The sequence below is a fragment of the Pristiophorus japonicus genome, chromosome 11 (genome assembly GCF_044704955.1).
Source record: "Pristiophorus japonicus isolate sPriJap1 chromosome 11, sPriJap1.hap1, whole genome shotgun sequence".
In the NCBI taxonomy this organism is placed as follows: domain Eukaryota; kingdom Metazoa; phylum Chordata; class Chondrichthyes; family Pristiophoridae; genus Pristiophorus; species Pristiophorus japonicus.
The window spans coordinates 37,125,246-37,147,312 of NC_091987.1; the positions used below are offsets into that span (position 1 = coordinate 37,125,246).

A 22,067-nucleotide genomic window follows, 5' to 3' on the forward strand; every position below is an offset into this window, starting at 1 on the left:
GGACTTCTGTATTAATAAAAGTTGGAAATAATTGAACATAATAAACATATCATCGTTGATTTGCCATGTAGGAATGGATGATATACTCTGGGGAACCTGATGAGATGTTAGTCCTCATCTGTAACATTCATCAGTCTTAGCCACAGTATGATAAACAAATGCCAATGTATTACACGTTACAGGTGTTGAATTCTATTTCCATCACTAATCCATATAAAAGCCCAAAATTCAGGAGGGTTTTTTTTGGTACATCTTATTTACCAAGTATTTGTTATTTATACTATTTTGTATCGACCATATACTTTGCTGTGAGTGGATTACAGAGGTGAGCAGACAATTTGTAATGAGAGAATATGGATGTGCCATGCAGTGGTACAAAGTATAAGTTTGTAGTTATTGCTGGAGCAATATCTGACATCAGAAAATGCAAAATACAAGGTCAACCAGATTTAGTATGCTGTATCAATTAATGTGATATAACCCCTTCCTGATGAACATGATACATGAACATGACACAGTACAGAAGCGTTGCAGTAACTTCTGCTGACAGTAGCCCAAATAAGCGCAGTTGTATAAATATTTTTTGCTTTGCGATTACTCCTCAGTGTTTAATGAAGGCCTATGATGGCTGCTTGTCTGATTTTATAAATATTATAGTAAATGTTCCAACAGTACAAATAGAGACTGAAGGACTGATTGGTAATTCCCAAATACGATCCAGTAATCTTTATTATTCTACCCATGACAGGTTAGAGGAGGAGAAGAATATTCTTTCAAAATTACAGGAAGACTTGAATGAATATATCTGCTGGCAAGAAGGAGCAGAGAGCATTGTGGGAGTAGAACTTGACCCTGGTGATGAGCAGCAGCTGAAAGATTCACTGGAGAGAGTCAAGGTAACAGCCCAGCATTGCTGAAATGATGCTGTCTCCCACTGCAATGTCAAATGAATTCTCATTTCTTTACATCAATTCACTGTAAATGTACATGCAAATGCGTACTTAGAACATTCCTTTGAAAAGCACTGCACATTTTAAAGGTTTTTTAAATTATACACCATTAAAATAAAATTAATAAGATCCCTGCAATGGTCCAGTGGGTTATAGAGCGGAGGTACTCCGCAATGTAGTATAGAGCTGCACCGTCCAAGAAGGACCCAAATTTGATCGTGGCCTATGCTGCTACCAGATCTGAGCTTGGGTAGCAGCAGGACAAATGCACTTGTTGTCCTTGGGTTTTAGAGATCATGTTCCTGATCACGATCCAGTGATCCCCAGCTGGAAAGCACATGTATGTAAGCACCGGATGAGGTCACAGTCAGGCTCAGCTGCAGCACCCTATGGTTGAATCGTTTCCTACACTCACTGTCTGTGGGTCCACACATGAAGTCTGACCAGTTGGACAAGGGACTGGAAGACCACTAATGTCTGTGCAGCCATAAACTTCATGAGGAGGGATAATGAGGAAAAATTGAATAGCAGTGCAAAACAAAGCAGTAGTAAAGTGGTAACATGTTTATATCTTTTTGAATATCATTTCTACTTTCAAATATTTGTGGCTAATTCAGAAAACTTTAAAAAAATCTGGCAGAATTTAATTTTATGAATTTCTTTGATTCAGCTTAATGCATTCTAATATGTAGGGAATCAATTTTACAAATGTTTCTATATAAAGCTAACCGACATTGAAAGCTGGAAAGAGCATAAAATACTCAAAGTCTGTTGTGGTTTGCAATGCCTTTAAAGTAGTTGTACTTATCAAATTAAAAGATAATGGGTTAGACTTTCCCGAGAGCCCCTCAACGCCCGATTGCCTGCCCAGAAAAAATGCTAACATTTTGCAACTAACGCTGGCGAGAATTTTCATAATTAAGTTAAAAATAATCGCCCGGCGAGAAAATGGATCTTGCACCAGTATTCTCGGCGGGTAAAGGTGAAATTAAATGAAAAGGGCGGTTCTTAACCTTTTTTTTTTATTTACTCCGAAGCTACAGTTGGGCCTAGGGAGGGGGGAAAACTTTAAAAAAAAATTTCACTAAAAAAAAAGTTTTCAAAACATTCCCAAGACGGTTTTTAAAGCTAATCGCCGTTTTACAATTAAAAAAAAATCAATCAAGAACATTTAACTTAGCTTTCTTTGCAGAGTACTCACTCACCTACCGCCCTGGTTAAGCAGCTTTCACAAGGCCGTTCTCTCGGCGATCTGGACGGGCTTCCGTTGAGGCCAAACTTATGCCCTGGTGCTTCTCCAGGCGGTGTACATCGGCAATTTGCTCCCGGCGGCCATTTCGAGATTTGGGAGAAACTTTCACTGGGCGGTTTCACTCCCAAAAATAGCTGTACCGCTGAGAAAATCGCTGAAAATGAAGGTGAAAGTCTAACCCAATTAATATTATTTACATCATCCACTATGCACTCCGGTCCCTCCAGCGCCCACCGGTCGCGGAAGATCTCAAGTGTACCGGTGGACACACCGTGCTCCTTCTCCAGGGCCACCTGGTGCGGAAAAGTTTCAAATATACCCACACATTCAAAGGTAAACTACTTACTGAGGGAATTTGCCTCAAAATGTAAAATTTGCAATGTTATTGTTTAATTAAAGGCAAACAATTTTGCTACAAACACCACATCACTAAAACAATTGTAAGTTGCCAGTCTGGAGTATTAAAACATCCATTTGGGGTTCTACAATCTCACATCCAAGATATTTACGCTGCAGTATCTACTGTGCAAGTTTTTAAAAAGATTTTTAATGCTCTCTTCACCAAAAATAGTATATATCTTGGATGTGCCACAAAGTATTCAGAAATCAAAATGCAACTACTTCAGCCAAGTATGAATGTGTTTTTATGCCTTCATTTTTGTAGGATTAGGCATTTGTTATGATTCTTGTACTACACATACGTTATATTGACTAAATCCAAGTGAGGTGTTTAATATGAGTACAAGATCACAACAAAATATAGAACAAGGCAAGGCCTCATGGCCCATTAAAGCAGTCCCTTTCAGCAAACCACATACAACCTAAACAATCAAAAGCCCTTCCCAATTTACTTTTCTGAGAAAAGTGAACTATCACAGGTAAAACTTCCAAAAGATAAAACACTGACATTTCTTTTAACCCCTGGTGGCAATAAAGTACAAATTCCAGGATGCCAATCTAACGAGATAATTAATATTATTTGACCCTGATCATGTTTGAATGGCGACTTTACTATGGTCGCAACATAACTGGCGTATTGAGAAAGGGGAACAATTTCTTTAAAAGTAGTATTGCCCCAAAAATGGATTGGAGCAGAACCTCAACCCACTGTTCCAACCTACGGCGACCCCGACTCACTTATAGCATCAGAAATGGGTAAGGCTAGATTTAAAAAGGGCAGTACATGTTGATATTTGGTTAGTTCTGATGTATCAAGTAGCCGAAAAGTCAGTGGTTGGAGGGGTTTGGAAATGGAGAGGTGACCAGATCACATACCTTTCATCCATTGAACTGATTGCTATGGTGCCCCCTATTGCTTCCTTTCTTCTGGCCTTCCCCTCCGTCAGTGATTTACAGGTGGGAGGGAAAGAAAATCAGCTAATGTCCCAAGCCCCACCCTCTAGCTGTTATTTACATATAGTCGATGGGCAATAGTCAGGCAACTGACTGTGCTGGTAGTGCAAAGGGGGAAAAAAACCGTGTGCTGCCAGTATTAGCAGCAGGAATTCAGTGTTCGACCTACCTGTCCCACTTTCCTCTGAACAAAGCTTTGGGATCATCTGAAAACAGAGAGATTCCCGGAGGACAATCCAGCCTGTAGTGCCTTTTTCCTTCAACCTCCTCCTTCATCAAACACTAATGTAAGCCTTTTAGAAACATATTTGATATTGTATCGATTAATAGTGGCTAATAGCAGTCCACAAGTAGAGAATGCATCACTTCTTTCAATTTTTTCAGCTGCGGGTGGAAGAATTACCCCTACGGAAAGCGATATTGAAACGTATAAATGAGAGTGCAGGAGTGGCACTCAAAAGCACATCTCTGGTCCCAGAACAACGCTTTAAGCTGGAAACTGGACTCCTACAGGCTAATAATCGCTGGCCAAGGGTATGAACTAATGGAAAATTCACACATTACTGAGAATAGGAACCTTTAATAAAATGATGGGGATAATGATGATTAAGTTTATTGATCAATCTAAGAAGAGTGAAAAGAATTTAAAAACTCAGTTGGCCAGCCTTGCATCTGTTTTTTTGATGATATTGCGCCTTTTTTGACGGTAAAAGGTGTTCATCTAAATTGGCCAAAATTGTGTGCCGACGGTTTTGAAATGCCGCTGAAAAGCGGACCGCTGGTGTGCAATACCAAAATAAATGCGACCACTTAAAATTGGCCATTCAGTGCACCCGTAGGTAGAAAGAAAAAAAACACCCAAGAACAGCCTGTGTTGCAGCCCCAGAAACAGCGGTAAATATGAAGGCATGCAAAAAAAGTAAGTTAAAGTTTTTATTTTTAAATTCTTTTTCAGCGATTCGCTAGATAAGTGTCATGCATGTTTTGTGATTTTTTGTTTTTTGCCATTATTTTTTGTGTGTTTTCCCTCCCTCCCAGGACCTGTCTTTTTCGCGGTAATCAGCCTCGGACTAAAGTTGGTGAGGACCACGGTTGCCACCCCGTATCCTCATACAACGCCGATTTTTACCGTCGGCCACATTTTATTGCAAATTTTACCCCTTTAAAAAATAACGGTATTTTTAACGGTATTTTTGGCACAAAATGCCGAAAATAATCCGCTATCACCAAACGACCAATTTCTAGCCCTATATATCCTATTGGGTAATTATTTTTTGCTGGAGACCTATTTGTTTAATCTATGTCATTGATGGAAGCCTGATGTTATGAATCAGTGTTCCTCTTTGGCTTGCTTCAGATTACCAAGCTAATTCTCTTTAAGACTCTGCAATACCCACAAGAGATTAATTTCCAGTATATGAATTCACTTGAACCAGAAGCCTTAGTTAAGGTTTTTGGAAAACTTTCGTCTTAACTTTTTCAAACAGTTAACCTAATGATGCACATTACATTGATTAATATCATTGTTTCACCTGCGTATCACATACAGGTGCAACCTCCCAAATCCGGAAACCTCAGGATGAGGCAGTTCCAGATTTCGGGTATTTCCGGATTTCAGAAAATACTTCCAACATCCCGAATCCGGAAATGCCGGGGCCGAGTTTCGGGTATTTCCGGATTTTGGAACAGAAATCCGAAGTCCTGAATCCGGAAACCCTTGGGCCGACTATCGTGCATCTGTATTTTCTGACAGCGTGCCGACCCGACCAATGAAGGAACATCGGAGGCAGTGGGGAGAAGAGGAGCAGCCAGTCCCAGGACACCGTGCGCCGACCTGACCAATGAAGGAACATCGGAGGCAGCGGGGAGAAGAGGAGCAGCCAGTCCCAGGACACCGTGCGCCGACCTGACCAATGAAGGAACACTGGAGTCAGTGGGGAGTTACTTTGCTTCCTATTAAAAAAAAATGTCCGATTTTCAGAACATATTTCCAGATTTCGGATGACCCCTCCTCCGATCTGCGCGATATCCGGATTTCAGAACATTCTGGTTCTTGGAACTCTGGATTTGGGAGGTTGCACCTGTACCTGTGACGAAAATGGCACAGACATGTTTCTCACCAACGAAAATGGTTTGCTCAGCACATTTGCGAGAGGACTTTGTACTTTAACTTTCCATGAATAAAGACGCAAGCCCCCTACCCAGTTTCACTGCATTTGCTACTTGTCCTTTTGCTTCATGTTCCCTCGCTGTAAGACCAGTGGCTTCTTCCTCCCTCAGTTATATGGCCAATTTAAGACAATCATTTCATTAATTGCCTAATTTGGTGGTCAAATTTCAGAGGATAGTGGAGGAGAAGCTATGTTGGATGTATTGTGTTCCTAACACAGATGAGACTGCACACAGGAAGGTTGAAGTAACAGTTACCTCAGTCTTTATTAAGACACTCCAGAGTGAGAAACAGGCCTTAGGGGCCGGCTTATATACAGTGCTCCCAAGGGATGCTGGGATCCCTTGGGACTTCAGGGGATGCGCTCCCTGGTGGCGGAACATGAGAGTGCATGCTTTCCAGATACACAACATCACTCCCCCCGCCAAAGTCAAAGTGAAAACTACTTACAAGGTGAGGCGGTCGGGAGCCTTTCTTTCCCTGGTGGACTGCCTCGGTACAAATGTCTGTTCTGGTGTGTTGGCTGTGCCCTCGCTGGGCTGGCGTGTTGTTGGCCCTGCAGGGCTGCTGGGTGAGCCTGGCCTTGTTGGGCGTGATGGGTTCAATTTCCTGGTCCGGGGTGGTGTCGTTGATCCTTTGGGTGTGTGTTGTGGGCTCGAAAAAGGTGGTGTCTGCTGTGGGTTGTTCAGGGCAGTCTGTGAACCGCAGCCCCGTTTGGTCCAGGTGCTTTCTGCAAATTTGTCCATTGTCTGGTTTGACGACAAACAACCTACTCCCTTCTTTAGCTATCACCGTGTCCACGATCCACTTGGGACCATGTCCATAGTTTAGCACATACACAGGATCATTCAGATCAATTTCCCGTGACACAGTGGCGCGACCATCATTTACATTTTGTTGCTGCCGCCTGCTCTCTACCTGATCATGCAGGTTGGGGTGAACCAGTGAGAGTCTGGTTTTAAGTGTCCTTTTCATGAGTAGCTCAGCTGGGGGCACCCCTGTGAGCGAGTGGGGTCTCTTGCGGTAGCTGAGCAGTACTCGGGACAGGCGGGTTTGGAGTGAGCCTTCTGTGACTTATTTAAGGCTCTGTTTGATTGTTTGTACTACCCACTCTGCCTGTCCATTGGAGGCTGGTTTAAATGGGGCCGAGGTGACATGTTTGATCCCATTGCGGGTCATGAATTCTTTAAATTCGGCACTGGTGAAACATGGGCTGTTGTCACTGACCAGTATGTCAGCCAGGCCGTGGGTGGCAATCATGGCCCTCAGGCTTTCAATGGTGGCAATGGCAATGCTTCCCGACATTATTTCACATTTAATCCATTTTGAAAAAGCATCCACCACCACCAGGAACATTTTACCGAGAAACTGGCCCGCATAGTCGACATGGATCCTCGACCATGGTCTGGAGGGCCAGGACCACAAACTTAGTGGTACCTCTCTGGACGCGTTGCTCAACTGAACACACACACTGCATTGCCGTACAGAGGACCTTAGGTCAGAGTCGATACCGGGCCACCACACGTGAGATCTGGCTATTACTTTTATCATTACTATACCCGGGTGTGTGCTGTGGAGATCCGAGATGAACGTCTCCCTGCCCTTTTTGGGTAGCACTACGTGGTTATCCCACAACAGGCAGTCTGCCTGAATGGACAGCTCGTCCTTTCGCTGCTGGAACGGCTTGATTAGTTCTTGCATTTCAACGGGGATGCTGGCCCAGCTCCCAGGCAGTACACAGTTTTTTACTAGGGACAGCAGAGAATCTTGGCTGGTCCAAGTCTTAATCGGGTGGGCCATGACAGGTGATTTATCATTTTCAAACACTTCCATGACCATCAACAAGTCTGTGGGCTGCGCCACCATCAACAAGTTTGCAGGCTGCGCCATTTCCACCTCCGTGGTGGCAATAGTAGCCGACTGAGAGCATCCTCACAGTTCTCGGTGCCTGACCTGTGGCGGATGGTAGTTATATGCTGATAGCGCGAGTGCCCACCTTTGTATGTGGGCTGAGGCATTGGTATTTGTCCCCTTGTTTTCAGTGAACAGGGATATGAGGGGCTTGTGATCGGTTTCCAGCTCAAATTTGAGGCCAAACAGGTACTGATGCATTTTCTTTACCCCGAACACACATGCTAATGCCTCTTTCTCAATCATGCTGAAGGCCCTCTCGACCTTAGACAAGCTCCTGGAGGCATAGACGACAGGTTGCAACTTCCCCGCAACATTAGCTTGTTGTAATACACACCCGGCTCCGTACGATGATGCATCACATCATCTTTTACATGGGTTATACAATACAAGCAGCTTGTTGGAGCATAAGACATTTCTGGCTTTCTCAAAAGCAATTACTTGTTTTTTTTCCCTATACCCAGTTCTCACCTTTACGCAATAACACATGTAGGGGCTCTAAGAGGGTGCTTCCTGGTAGGAAGTTACCAAAATAGTTGAGGAGTCCCAGGAACGACCGCAGCTCTGTGGTGTTCTGTGGCCTGGGTGCATTCCTGATAGCCTCTGTCTTGGCGTCTGTGGGCCGAATGCCGTCCGCCATGATCATTCTACCCAAAACCTCCACTTCTGTTGTCATGAAGATGCATTTCGACCTCTTCAGTCGCAGCCCTACGCGATCCAGTCTTTGGAGGACCTCCTTCAGGTTTTGTAGGTGCTTGACGGTGTCCCGACCCGTGACCAATATGTCGTCCTGAAACACCACCGTGCGTGGTACCGACTTGAGTAGGCTCTCCATGTTTCTCTGGAAGATCGCTGCAGCCAACCGAATTCCAAACGGGCATCTGTTGTAGATCAATAGTCCCTTGTGCATGTTGATGCAGGTGAGGCCCTTCGAAGACTCCTCCAGCTCCTGCGTCATGTAGGCCGAAGTCAGGTCGAGCTTGGTGAATGTCTTGCCTCCTGCCACCGTCGCAAATAGGTCGTCTGCCTTAGGTAGCGGGTATTGGTCCTGTAGCGAGAAACGATTAATAGTTACTTTATAATCGCCGCAAATCCTGACCGTGCCATCACTTTTGAGTACTGGAATAATTGGGCTGGCCCACTTGCTGAATTCCACTGGGGAGATGATGCCCTCGCATTGCAGCCTGTCCAGCTCGCTTTCCACTCTCTCCCTCATCATGTGAGGTACCGTTCGTGCCTTGTGGTGAATGTGTCGTGCCTCTGGGACCAAGTGGATCCGCACCTTCACCCCAGAAAAGTTTCCACGCCTGGCTCAAAAAGAGAAGGAAATTTGTTAAAAAACTGGGTACATGAGGCCTCATCGACATGTGATAGCGCTCGGATGTCATCCCAGTTCCAGCGGATTTTGCCCAGCCAGCTCCTTCCAAGCAGTGTGGGGCCATCGCCCGGGACAATCCAGAGTGGCAGTTCGTGTACCGTACCGTCATAGGTGACCTTGATCATGGCACTGCCCAGGACAGTGATGAGCTCTTTGGTGTACGTTCTCAGTTTCGTGTGGATGGGGCTCAGGGCTGGTCTGAGTGCCTCAAACATCTTTTTACGAATGATGGATTGTCTAGCGCCAGTGTCCAGTTCCATGGCTTTGGGTAAGCCATTCAATTTTACATTTAGCATTATCAGTGGACATTTCGTTGAAAATGTGTGCACCCTGTGTACTTCAGCATCTGCCTCCTCTCTCTGAGGCTCAAAATTGCTTTGATCCACCATGGACCGATCTTCCTCTGCCACGTGGTGGTTAGCAGGTTTTGCAGGTTCTGCAAGCTCGTTGGAGGTGCCACATTGTTCCACAGCTCTTGCAAACATACCCTTTGAAGCGGCATGAATAGGCTGAATGGAAGCCTCCACAACGCCAACAAGGTGTGAATTGCCTTGCATTCATCCTTTGTTGCGGACTCTGAGTCATCTGGTCATCTGAGGCCTGCTGGCAGTTGCAGACTTGTGGGTTCTGCCCTGTACGGTTCTGCTCACAAACACAGTTCCAGTTAATTTATGAACATTGCTAGCACTTGTGTGCTGAGAGATTTGTTTGGTGTTATCACTGGTGGACATAAACGCCTGTGCTATCGCAATGGCCTTGCTGAGGGTTGGTGTCTCTGCAGTCAAAAGTTTTCGTAAGATGGTCTCGTGGCCAATGCCCAGTACAAAAAAGTCTCTGAGCATTTGCTCCAGGTAGCCATCAAACTCACATTGTCCTGCAAGTTGCCTTAGCTCGGTGATGTAGCTCGCCACTTCCTGACCTTCAGATCGCTGGCACGTGTAGAACCGATACCTCACCATCAGCATGCTCTCCCTCGGGTTAAGATGCTCCCGAACCAGTGTACACATCTCCTCATACGACTTATCTGTGGGTTTCACCGGAGCCAGAAGATTCTTCATGAGGATGTAGGTCAGTGCCTCGCAGACCGTGAGGAGGACCGCTCTCCTTTTTGCAGCGCTTTCTTCTCCGTCCAGCTCGTTGGCTACAAAGTACTGGTCCAACCGTTCGACATCGGCTTCCCAGTCCTCACTCTCCGAGAACTTCTCCAGGATGCCCACAGTTTGCTGCATCTTTGCGTTGGATTCGTATACTCATCGCCAGTTATTGTGTTTCCAACAGAGATGAGACTGCACACAGGGAGGTTAAAGTAACAGTGACCTCAGTCTTTATTAAGCCACTCCAGAGTAGGGGCCGGCTCATATACAGTGCTCCCAAAGGATGCTGGGATCCCTTGGGACTTCAGTGGATGCGCTCCTTGGTGGGGGTGGAACATGGGATTGCATGCTTTACAGATACACAACATCCTGCAGATAATGTTAGAGTTGATCACTAAAGCTGAGATGGTCTAAAGAGCTGATTATATACTTGTATGATAGCATAACCCAGGGGTATAACGATATTACGCCATTGTGACGTGAGCTGGATTACCTCATGTGTACTCTTTCAATCTCTTCCCAAGCTGGGCTGAGTAACTAAACAAGGTATCAAATTGCTTATTATTTAATCCTTGGTGGGGGAGGGGGGCGGGGAGCTGCATCCATTTAGCATATTAACAACCTTTTCGCTGCTGCCCAAGATGAAGTTCAGCCCCCTCAAGTCCAAGCTTTGGTTTTTTGCCAGAGGCTGAAGCCTGCAAAAACTTTAATTAAGGCAATAGAGGACAAAGAAGACAATTCAGCGGAAATTTTATTGACCAAGAAAAAAATGGCAGATGTAGCATAATTTAAAAACCATTTTGAATGGTTTGTGGGAACCTAGTTCAAAAGAGGTCAGTTTGTGCAATCACAGGGTGCTATACTGTCACTATAAAATGGAGGCTATTGTGTGTTCACAGGAATAACAAGAGCTCTAAAAAGGTTTTAATGAAACATACCCACACAGTTAAATTAATGCATAATAATAGATATATTTGGATACTATCGACTGAGATGATCAGGTTCTCCAGGGGACATGCTAGTTTTTAATGCTGCTGGGGCACTCTGTATGAAGGCGAGTTAACCAGGGTTGAATAGTGAAAATTGCTAAATATTCTGCAGTTTTGGTTGATCCGCTTTTGAAATTGGAGAATATTTACAGAACTGATTAAAGAGGTGAACTGGAGCTGTTGATAGTTTAGAATGTCCATGGGTTTGTGGATGAATTGGGCTTGCTGAGCTCAGTGACCTTTGTTTCATGTTTTCTCAACTTTTACAATTTTGAGTCAAGGATAACTTACGACGCATACCAATGCTGCCCAGTGATAAGGAAGCATGCTTGTAATAAGATGAGATGGGCAGTGTCAAGTTCTTCTTTCTTTCAAGGGAGAACATGAGCTACTGTAAGGACTTAATTTAGCTGCTTAGCATGGTAACTAATAAGACTTATAGGGGAGAAATTGTTTCGCTACTGAATACGGGTGCAAAACAGGCACCCTCAGAGGACTTGCCCAAAACTGGTCTGAGGGCCTCGATACTTTGAAACAAGCATGGTGGGGTGCCAATCGAGCATCCCGTTGAAGCTTGCTCGTTGGGCCCAGCTTAAAACCGTCCGGCTGAGATGCTGGCAGTGGCTCCCAGGTGAGGTCATGAGGGGGTGGGAGGCAAAAGGGAGGAAGTGAGGGTGGCTGACAACAGCCCACATTATTGCTATCAAGCAAGGAGAGAAATGAACAAAAAGTTTGTTTATTTACCTTGTCTTCGGTGATCTTCAATGGTCCCTTTAAAGAACAATGCTTAGGCTGCTGTGGACTCAGAAAAACAGGTCAGAGCTTGTCCAATGTAAGCTCCGATTAGTTTTTGACTAATTTCAGATCGGGGTCCTGAAACAGATGATAGGTCCCTCATTGGCATATTCATGGAGCCTGATGCCAGGGACGCATGAGTATCACCTGAGCCAATATGGCAGCGGATGTATTACAGGCTAACTTGGACGGAGGGATATTGCCCAGCAAAATTGGATTTTTTGCCTCAGTTTCGATGCCGAGAATCAGGTAAAAAGAGGTACAAGTTTACCCCTATAATTCATGACACTGAGCCAAATGACAGAGTCCTTCTTCAGTAACTCTAAACTGTCCAAGGAGGATGTTAACCCTATATGTTGTATGTCCATGTCATTATTTGTACTTAATTCTGAATAATCTGAACGATATAATTTAATATATTTATTAGTGATTTCTGCTCAGATTTGTGTTTTATTTGTGAGAGGAAACGAAGCACATTACCATTTTGCCAATGGGAATGTCGAAGAAGAATGGCTACAAATTGCTTTTGAACTCTAACATGAGGTTACAAGTCGACACGGGGAACTGTGCTTGCCAATATTTCCAGTGCCTGTTCTAAAGGATCTGCTTGGTATAACAGTTCTGTAATCGGTTTCTCACATTTTATTGTGCAGTAAATGGATTGATAGATTAGGCCCAGAGCCAGTGAACCAAAGCATTGGAGGTTTGCTGTAGGAATTTAATACACTTTAATATTATTCCTGGGCCATTGTCAGTGGAAAGAGCTGAGCCGGATTATTAGAGAGTAAGCAGGGTGCCAGAATTCCCATCTGCCTCATTCATCCAGCACAGCCTTTCAGATTCCTACTGTACGTATGATGAGTATTATTGTAGAATGCTGATGGTGACCTCATCTTGTACTGCATAAAATATAGATATTCAATAATGGAGTAAATTTATGTAGCCAAACAAGCCAATCCACTGTTAATTCCAAGTATGCACTAATTACTTTCACTGTCAATTTCGTATGTTCGCAGAGAGGGGTTGAAAATACAGAAGATGCAGGTTAAATTAAATCAAGTTTTTTAACACTGGCCATAGAGAGAATCCTTTCGCAGCTGCACAGCCTGACTGCTCATGTGGAGCGTGTGACAGATGGATGTACAATAGCTGCAACGCACCAAAGTCATGGCAAGGTCACAGTTCACATTCAGCAGCTTGTTTTGACAATGTTAGTACAAATTTCACTGACACCAATAGTAGCAGGTTCATCAAAGTTCTGGAACAATCTTTTTCTCCAATCCCAGTTGTGCAGGATTTACTTTCCAGTCAGACGCAATCCAAGATAAAACTGGCAAATCCTTGGAAACCACATCACTGTTTCTGTGTGATTTAGACTCTCTGAACTACAGTTAAACATTCTTCCTTTTTCGTCTTTACTTACATCATATTTAATCACAATTTTTATTTAATATTACTAAAATTAAAACACAAGTAAAACATGTTTGCAGGGTTCACTATAATAAGATGTGACATTTTTACTGCTCTCAAGATAAAATGTCGAAGGCTGTGTTGCATTAAGCTTTGCATCTTGTTTTCAATTTGCTGAGTATCTGTCCTAATATGCACTGTCACAATTTATTTATTGCCTTGTCAATAAATTCCCTACAAATCACATCCATGTATTCAGAGATACACGAGGCCTGATTTTGAGAGACAGACAAAAGTTGTGTTAGGATAGCCCACTGCGCAGGCATACAGGGGACAGATAGGCTTACTGAATTTTTGATGTAAAGCCTGTCCCCTATTTTGGATGGATTAAATTTACAGGTAAAGCTTGCCCAGAAAGCTGAACACTTAGCATACATAGCGGGGGACTGCATAATCCAGGAACGCAACAGATCTTCGAGGCTGCAGCTCGCCATAAATGGGGAAGATGCAGTGGTGACAGAAAAGATCACTAAATTGTTCACAATGGTAACGTGGAGACATGGGTCCTGTTGATGCTGTGTGATTGGAGGTTCAGCTGAAGGAGCTGAATGCCACCTTCTCGAAAAAGTCATCTTAAAAGTACAGGATTGCCCCTTGAATCAATGTGATCACCCTGCTCCCTCATATACCTTGTTGGAAATTAGGACAAAGTGTGCTGATAGTGGGAACAAGATAAAGGTGCGTGTGCTCCTCATTTTTGCAAATGGTTCCCATCGGACACATGGGACACATCATGCATGGCACAGACTTATGCTAGGAATACTTACTATTTGAAATACTGTGGACAACTATTTTCTTTTGTACATGCACTTGCATTGTGACTCAACTATATGGTACTCTTTTCTTGAATATGGAGTTGGCAGCTGAGGAAAAACAAACAGATGCTGAGGTGTTCATGCCAAGATCATCCTCAGCTATTTGAGGGTTTCTCAGTGGGACCAGCAGCCACATAGAGTATGGTTCAGTCCTCCTCAGTGCCACATCCCCAGCATTTCTTCTCTTTCGAATAACGTGGGCATCATTGAATGTAGCGCATTGAAAGCATCATGCTTGCCATTCCGGATAACAACTACTGATATGGGAAACAAAGTTTTGGTGGTGACATACATTAATTGAGTGCAAACCCTTTAAGTTCATGAAGGTCATGGGGTTGATATGAAGAATCCATGTGTTCCATGTATGACACTTCGCAAACGAGGGATCCATTTGGGAAACCATCAAGTCTTGTCAAGTGATAGGTCCTTTCCACAGTAATGGAGATGATGCCTCATGCAAACATAGTGGTTGTCACTTCTCTGATATATGTACACATTGCAAACTGCCCAATATGATAGATATCTTATGAGCTGGTTTGGAAGGATCCGGCTGCATGAAAGCATTTTCACTTCTTTGGAAAGAGCTGTCGGAAATAGATGTTGTGTGCAGATCATTGTGCAGCAGATGACACAACTCTGTGGCAGCCTATTTTGTGAACTGGTGATGGCTTGGCCAACATTTATCCCTCAACCAACATCAGTTTTAAAAAAAAACATAATCTGTTTATTTATCTCATTGTTGTTTGTGGGATTTGCTGTGCTGCCACATTTCTCTCCATGACAATAGTGACTACACTTCAAAAGTACTTAATTGGCTGTGAAACATTTTGTGATATCCTCAGTTGTGAAAGGTGCGATATAGATATTGTACTTGGGAAGCTAAATTGGGCTGTGTAGCACCCGATTTGTAGATGCCACACGGCCAACTAAGATTTGAAAATGGGGTCCGAGAGGGGTGCATACTTCTAATGGGAAGTATGTAGGATGCCATCTTGGTAAAGGTGTTTATGTGTGTGCCTAACAACCACCGGAAGCATGCAGAGCAGTGAGATGATGATGTAAATCAGTGTGCAATGCTGCCATTTTCCAACTGCACACTCTAACCAATGCCTGTCTTAAACCTCACACAGCTGAATATGATGCTAAACAGAATGAAGGACCCCCCACCAGTACTATTTAAAGGAATCATGAGATGCTTACAAGTTAGTTGCTGGATTATTTCTTCTGGCTGCTGGTGCAATTTAAATGTTTTTGAAAGTTTCCTATGCTTGGCTAAAGTTTAATTATTCTACAGGGAGTGGTCTAGCTGGTCTTGCGGTACTTGCTTTGTCATATGAAATATTGTGGTGAAAGAAGTTGCTTCCAGACTTGAGTGGCCTGGTCAGACTTCCTCTGGAAATTGAGCATGACTGAGAGAATGAAAAGAGGCCATGCAGCACAGGACCAGCTGCTCGAAGAGAGAGGAGGGGGGCAGGAGTTGGGGCAGGGTGAACAGCAAGAGGCCAGGTCTGCAGAGGGTCTTCAGGGAGCAATTATCTTGCATCGACTTCAGCGCCGGCCAATGCCTGAGATGTCCTCAGTTCACAAAAGAGGTCGGGAATGAAATCTGTCAACTGCAGCCTCAAAGCAGGGCAAGGGCAGCATTGCCTTAGGCTTTTTATGCATCCGGCTCCTTCCAGGCTGCTGCTGGAGATATAAGCAACATCTCACAGTTTGCAATCCACTTCTGCATAAGGGAGGTTACTGAAGTTCTCCATACAATGAGAAACACATTCATCTCATTCCCCCTTGTCAGAGAGAGCAAAAAGAGTGAGCACTAGATTTTACACGGATTGCACGCTTCCCCATTGTGCAGGGCGCCATTGTCTGCAAGCACAGTGCCTTGTGTGCTTCTCCTCTGAACTCAGCCATATTCATCAACAGAAAGGAATTCCTCGCCCTCAATTTGCAGCTAGCGTGCGACTACAGGCAGCGCAGCATGGAGGCGAATGCCCGTTATCCTGGCAGCAGTCACGATTCTTTCATCCTGTGGTCGTCCTCTGTTCCACCCATATTTGAACCAGCATGGCAAGTCAAAGACTGGCTACTGGGTGACGAGGGTTATCCCCTCATGACATGGCTCATACTCCAGTCAGCAATCACCACACACGTACGCAGCAGGCCTACAATGAGAGCCATGCTTTCACAAGGAATATTGTAAAGCATACCATCAGTGTCCTCAAGCAACTCTTCCGCTGCCTGGACCACTCTGGAGGAGCCTTGCCGTACTCAACTGAGCGGGTATCAATAATTGTGGTAGTATACTGCATGCTGCATAACTTGGCCAATATGAGGAAACAGTCCTTGCCACCTATAAGGTGATAAGCTGAGAAGCAGGAGCATGAGGAGAAGGAGGAAGCGGACCACATGGACTAGGAGGAGGAGGAAGAGGATGGAAGGCGGCAACCTAGACTGCCCCTTTCTGTCCAGGCTCTATGTGATCATATTAGTCATGAGCAAATGCAGTAACCTCAACGACACCTCCCATTCACCAACAGTCAACATTCCTTATCACTGACCATCACAAGTGTGATGCATCAACACAAAAATAAAAACTACCAGCAAATGCAAATTCTAATCCAATTTTGAACAGTCACTTATTAGTTTTATTTTGGACGCATTATTTAATCACCCTTGTGCATTGCCTAAATGCCAATCTTCTGTGTGCCTTTACCTTTCCCAGTGCTCCGATGAGGTGCTTTCCCAGTGGCTGCAGCATGGATAATCATCATCATCATAGGCAGTCCCTCAGAATCGAGGAAGACTTGCGTCCACTCTTAGCATGAGTTCTTAGGTGGCTGAACAGTCCAATACGAGAGCCACAGTCCCTGCCACAGGTGGGACAGATAGTCGTTGAGGGAAGGGGTGGGTGGGACTGGTTTCCTGCACGCTCTTTCCGCTGCCTGCACTTGATTTCTGTATGCTCTCGGCGACGATACCTGAGGAGCTCAGCACCCTCCCGAATGCATTTCCTCCACTTAGGGCGGTCTATGGCCAGGGACTCCCAGGTGTCAGTGGGGATGTCGCACTTTATCAGGGAGGCTTTGAGGGTGTCCTTGTAATGTTTCCTCTGCCTATCTTTGGCTCGTTTGCCGTGGACGAGTTCTGAGTAGAGCGCTTGCTTTGGGAGTCTCGTGTCTGGCATGCGAACTATGTGGCCTGCCCATCGGAGCTGATCAAGTGTGGTCAGTGCTTCAATGCTGGGGATGTTGGCCTGGACGAGGACGCTAATGTTTGTGTGTCTGTCCTCCCAGGGGATTTGCAGGATCTTGTGGAGACATCGCTGGTGGCATTTCTCCAGCGACTTGAGGTGTCGACTGTACATGGTCTCATGGGTAGTGGAAGGCTGCTGACCATCAGCTGAGGAGACTGCAGATGGTCTTGGAGAACGACCTCGAGCAGCCCTGGGCCTAGAGAGCCTGGCTTCAGACTGCACCATTTCGGCCTAGGCTGCAGCAGTCTGGGCCATCTGGCTGACAGACAACAGCAAGGGCACTGGCAGAATGGCAGGGGTAGGAGCAGCAATGCTGTCATCCAGAAAATGGACAGTGGGTTCTTGTACCATGCAGCCACTGCCACTTAACATTGTGCGCAGGCTTTCTGGCAGGCATTCCAGTGCACCAAGCATTTGATTGTGTACCCCATCAATCTGGGTCATCAAATTCTTCATCTGACTTCTCTGCAGCAGAACTAATGAATGATCTTGCCCTCTGGTGATCTGGCACATGCGCTATTGTGCTATCCTTTCCCACTCCCCACCCCCCGCCCTCCCTGCCTGCCCCCCCGCCCCCACAGATTCCTCCTCTATCCTAGCCTCTAAAATACATGCAACGTCAGCCCTGAGCTGGTGTCAGAAAGTGTAGGATTGAATGACGGTATCTCTTTAACTTCACTGTCGTCGTCGTCTTCTTCCTCTGACTGGGAAGCTTCCAGTTCTTGGGTATCTCAAATGGAAAAGGGACAGGGTTGGGTTATGGTATGGGGAGAGGTGAAAGTAAAAAATGCATGCTTACACCATCTGCAGCTTGTGAGTCAAAAGAGATCGTGGGATGAGGGACATGTGGGAAGAGAGAATGAAGATTCGGTATGCTGATACTCTCATCATCGATCCTTCAGTGCCACCAGTGGCCACAGCTTCACTAATGTTCCTTCCCATGATGGTCAGCACTGCCTCCTCCAGGGGGTTAAAATGTGAAGGCGTGCTTGCCCTCCTCCAGTTATTTCTTGCTGCCTCCTGTTATGTGACCCCTTTTCCTGCAAGAAAGAGGCAATTCTGTCAGTGAGTGTCCTGCAATATGTTTGTGTGATGTGGCTGTCATGGTTGACTAGCAGCCAGTGTGAGGCTTGCAACAGTTCTAAGTGTGTGAGGGTGAGGTAAACCAGATGAATTGAAGGGTTGAGTACTAACTGGTAGAGATTGTTGGTAGGTGGGTGATGGGGGTGTAGTGAATTGAGCAATGGATGAGGCCAGTGGTGCAATTGGTAGGATATGCCACTTGAGGATTGAACATTCACCTTGACAACTCGTGTCATATCATTAAACTTCTTCCTGCACTGTATGTATGTTCTTGGAGCAACATTCCTGGCATTGATCTCCGCCGCTACTTCTTCCCACTGCCCTCCTGAGCATATATCCCGAGGGCCTCCTGCAACCCCCCTCCCCCCACCCCCGTGGATAGAAGATATTCATCCTTCTCTCCACATCTTGTACCAAGGCCTCCAGTGCATTATCAGAAAACATTGGTGCTCACACTCTCTCATGTCCAGTCATTCTTCAATATATTACAGCACATATTCAGTTCACAAAGGACTTTTACCACGTATTCCAGTCACAGTCCTCTTTAAGAAGTACAGGCTGCCTTTAAGTATTGCTAGCCACTTGCGATATCAGGCCCCCAGCTGATCCATGTAGCCAATGAACAGTGCTGGTAGCTCTAGCAATCGTGTAAAAAAGCACCAATTTAGTGTGCTGCATGTAGTGCAATGAATGGGCGTGGGGTAATCTCGTACCGCCATTTCCACGCCTGATTTGTGGGGATTCTCTGATTTAACCTCCCCTGTTCTTTTTTTCTTCACACTGACAATGAGGTCCATGGCCTACACAGCCTTATCTCCACCTCCACCTCCAGATCAATTTTGGAAACTTCACCACCAAGTATTTTTTAAATGGCCTGTGGACATCACCAACTTAGGATTTTGAATTTGGTTATTTTTAAAATAAGTTATCTGGTTCAATTACTAATAATGAATGCAGCTTTGGGTGCTTTGTATTTTTCACAGTTTAACTTAAAATAATGAGGCTGTTAAGCCGAGAATGGATCTGATTGAAATACCAGCTGCTAAGTCAATCTTGCTAAGCCTGCACCTTCAGCTGGTTAGAGTCCACCATCGGTCTGCTTTCAAAGGCACTTCAAAAATAAGTGTGAGATTAGACAAAGCAGTGACTAGAGAACAATATACCGAATCTATATGGGTCCAAACTATATTGTGAGCAAGATATACTAAATGGCTTGTTCTCATTTCCCAGGTTTGCGTGTTCTTTTAGATTCTAATGGTGATTTCCCAACAGGTAATAATCAAAAAGTGTCCTACATGAGCCATTCACAAGTTAATCACCTAATGAAGGATTTCCTAATGCCAAAATATTTAGCAAAAAGAAATATAAACTGTTTCAACACTGGCAAATAACTTGACAGCAAATTTCAATTATTAATACATCTGAGATCTCCACAGACATTTGTTGTATGCATAGGGATTTTTGACAGCTCACTGCTTCAAACCGAATTTGGTGTTAAATTTCCTGCATTTGTCAATATCATGTTAACTCCGACAGCCACTTTGTACCGTGGGATTTTTCAAGACAATTCCACTTCATGGAAACGTCTTAATTTTAACTGCCTCCCAGCAATTTTATTACAGATTATTCCGATCAAGTTCTTGTCTATGCAATAGTATCTGGAAAAATTGCTTTTTAAAAAAATAATTCTTATTTCCTGTGCCAAGTTAAATTTATGAAATCATGAGCTTGCTATTGAAGGTACATGGGATGAATGAGTTGGAAATTAAGGCGGACAAGAACACTTACAGAGCAAAGACTACCTGTTAATCAAGGTGATGGATTGTAAAGCAAATTAAAGAATTACAAAGTCAAATAATAGTTTTATCTTGGAAACTTGTTAACATGGAAACTTGAACAAGTCAAATTTACATAAAACAGCTTACATTTACCTGGCATATTTAACATAGTAAAATGCACCAAGGCATATCACAGGAGCATTATCAAACAAAAATTGACATAAGGAGATATTCGGACAGAGGTAGGTTTTAAGGAGTGTCTAAAAGGAGGAGAGAGAGGTAGAGAGACAGAAAGTGAAAATAAAAGCTTCTACCCCAGAGAGCAATTCTGAATTTCAGTTTAATTGGAATGAACTCCAGTTTCTGCTCCCTCTGGTGTAAGCTGACCTGAATTTACTGTAACTGCTAACATTATAGAGAAAAATAAAGAAACATGACTTGAGTGCACCTGAATCCTCTACAGCAGAGCCAATATGTGATCTTGCCTTCTGGCAAGCTGGCACTTGTGGAATCCTATCCCCCTGCCCTAGCTCCTGCACACATGGTCAGTGATTCGCCACATCAAGACCCCTCCTCTACACTACTCTCTAAAGTATGCATGGTGCTAATTTGTAAGCTGTGCTTCCCATGATCAGATGGTGTGATGCTGCGTCTTCAGGAAGACTGGCCTCCCCTTCCTTCAATAGCAGAGAGGCATCACCATTTTCAGCACCTGAAATGAAAAAGGGGAACAAAAGGTTAGGTTTTAATGTGATGGGAAAGCAGGGGAAGATGTGTGGCTGCTGAAAGCAGCTGCTGTTTGTCATGCAGAATGTTTAGGGTGCAATAGAAGTAAGAAGGTGTGAACAAACTCTGTGTGGCCAACCCGTGATGGCCAGCATGTCTTCGTCCAAAGAGGAGAGAGTGTGCAGGTGGGCTCAGCCTCCTCCGCTCGCTACCTCCTGCCCATGTTTTGCAAGAAAGAAGGGAATGTAGTAGTGACAGCCATGTGAGGTGATTTGAGATTGTGACTGTCATGAATAGTTTGTATATTATGGGTTGTAAGTTGCAGTTGGCGAGAGTAGGAGTTACAGACTGTTGTGAGTAGGAGGAAAAGGAGGTGGAGTAAAGTGTGATGCAGTAGATTGTAGTGAAGCAGGGGAGGGTAATGTTAAAGTAAATAAGTCACCAGGACCAGATGGGATGCATCCTAGAATGCTGAGGGAGGTAAGGGTGGAAATTGCAGAAGTACTAGCCATAATCTTCAAATCTTCCTTAGATACGGGGAGTAGTGCCAGTGGACTGGAGAATTGCAAATGTTACACCCTTGTCCAAAAAGGGTGTAAGGATAAACACAGCAACAACAGACCAATCTGATTAACCTCGGTAGTGGGGAAGCTTTTAGAAACGATAATCCAAGGCAAAATTAACAGTAACTTGGACAAGTGTGGATTAATTAAGGAAAGCCAACACGGATGTGTTAAAGACAAGTCGTGTTTAACTAACTTGATTGAGTTTTTTGATGAGGGAAATACAGTTGATTTCCAAAAGGCGTTTGATAAAGTGCCACATAATAGGCTTGCCAGCAAAGTTGAAGCCCATGGAATAAAAGGGACAGTGGCAGAATGGATACGATATTTGCTAAGTGACAGGAAACAGAGAGAAGTGGTGAACGGTTGTTTATCGGACGGGAGGAAGGTATACAGTGGCGTTCCTCAGTACTAGGACCACTGCTTTTGTCGATATATATTAATGAGTTGGACTTGGGTGTACGGGGCACAATTTCAAAATTTGCAG

General features: G+C 44.4%; 1 protein-coding gene across 12 annotated transcripts in view; it reads left to right on the plus strand.

Moving 5' to 3' along the window:
* The window catches only part of dmd (dystrophin), a 2,299,423-nt gene that overhangs the window by 1,605,651 nt on the left and 671,705 nt on the right, over nt 1-22,067 (plus strand). For all 12 annotated transcript variants that reach the window (XM_070893344.1, XM_070893337.1, XM_070893339.1 and 9 more), the window contains 2 exons: nt 749-896; nt 3,940-4,089. In XM_070893344.1, the coding sequence (XP_070749445.1) occupies nt 749-896; nt 3,940-4,089 (298 nt within the window). The remainder of the gene's footprint in view (nt 1-748; nt 897-3,939; nt 4,090-22,067) is intronic.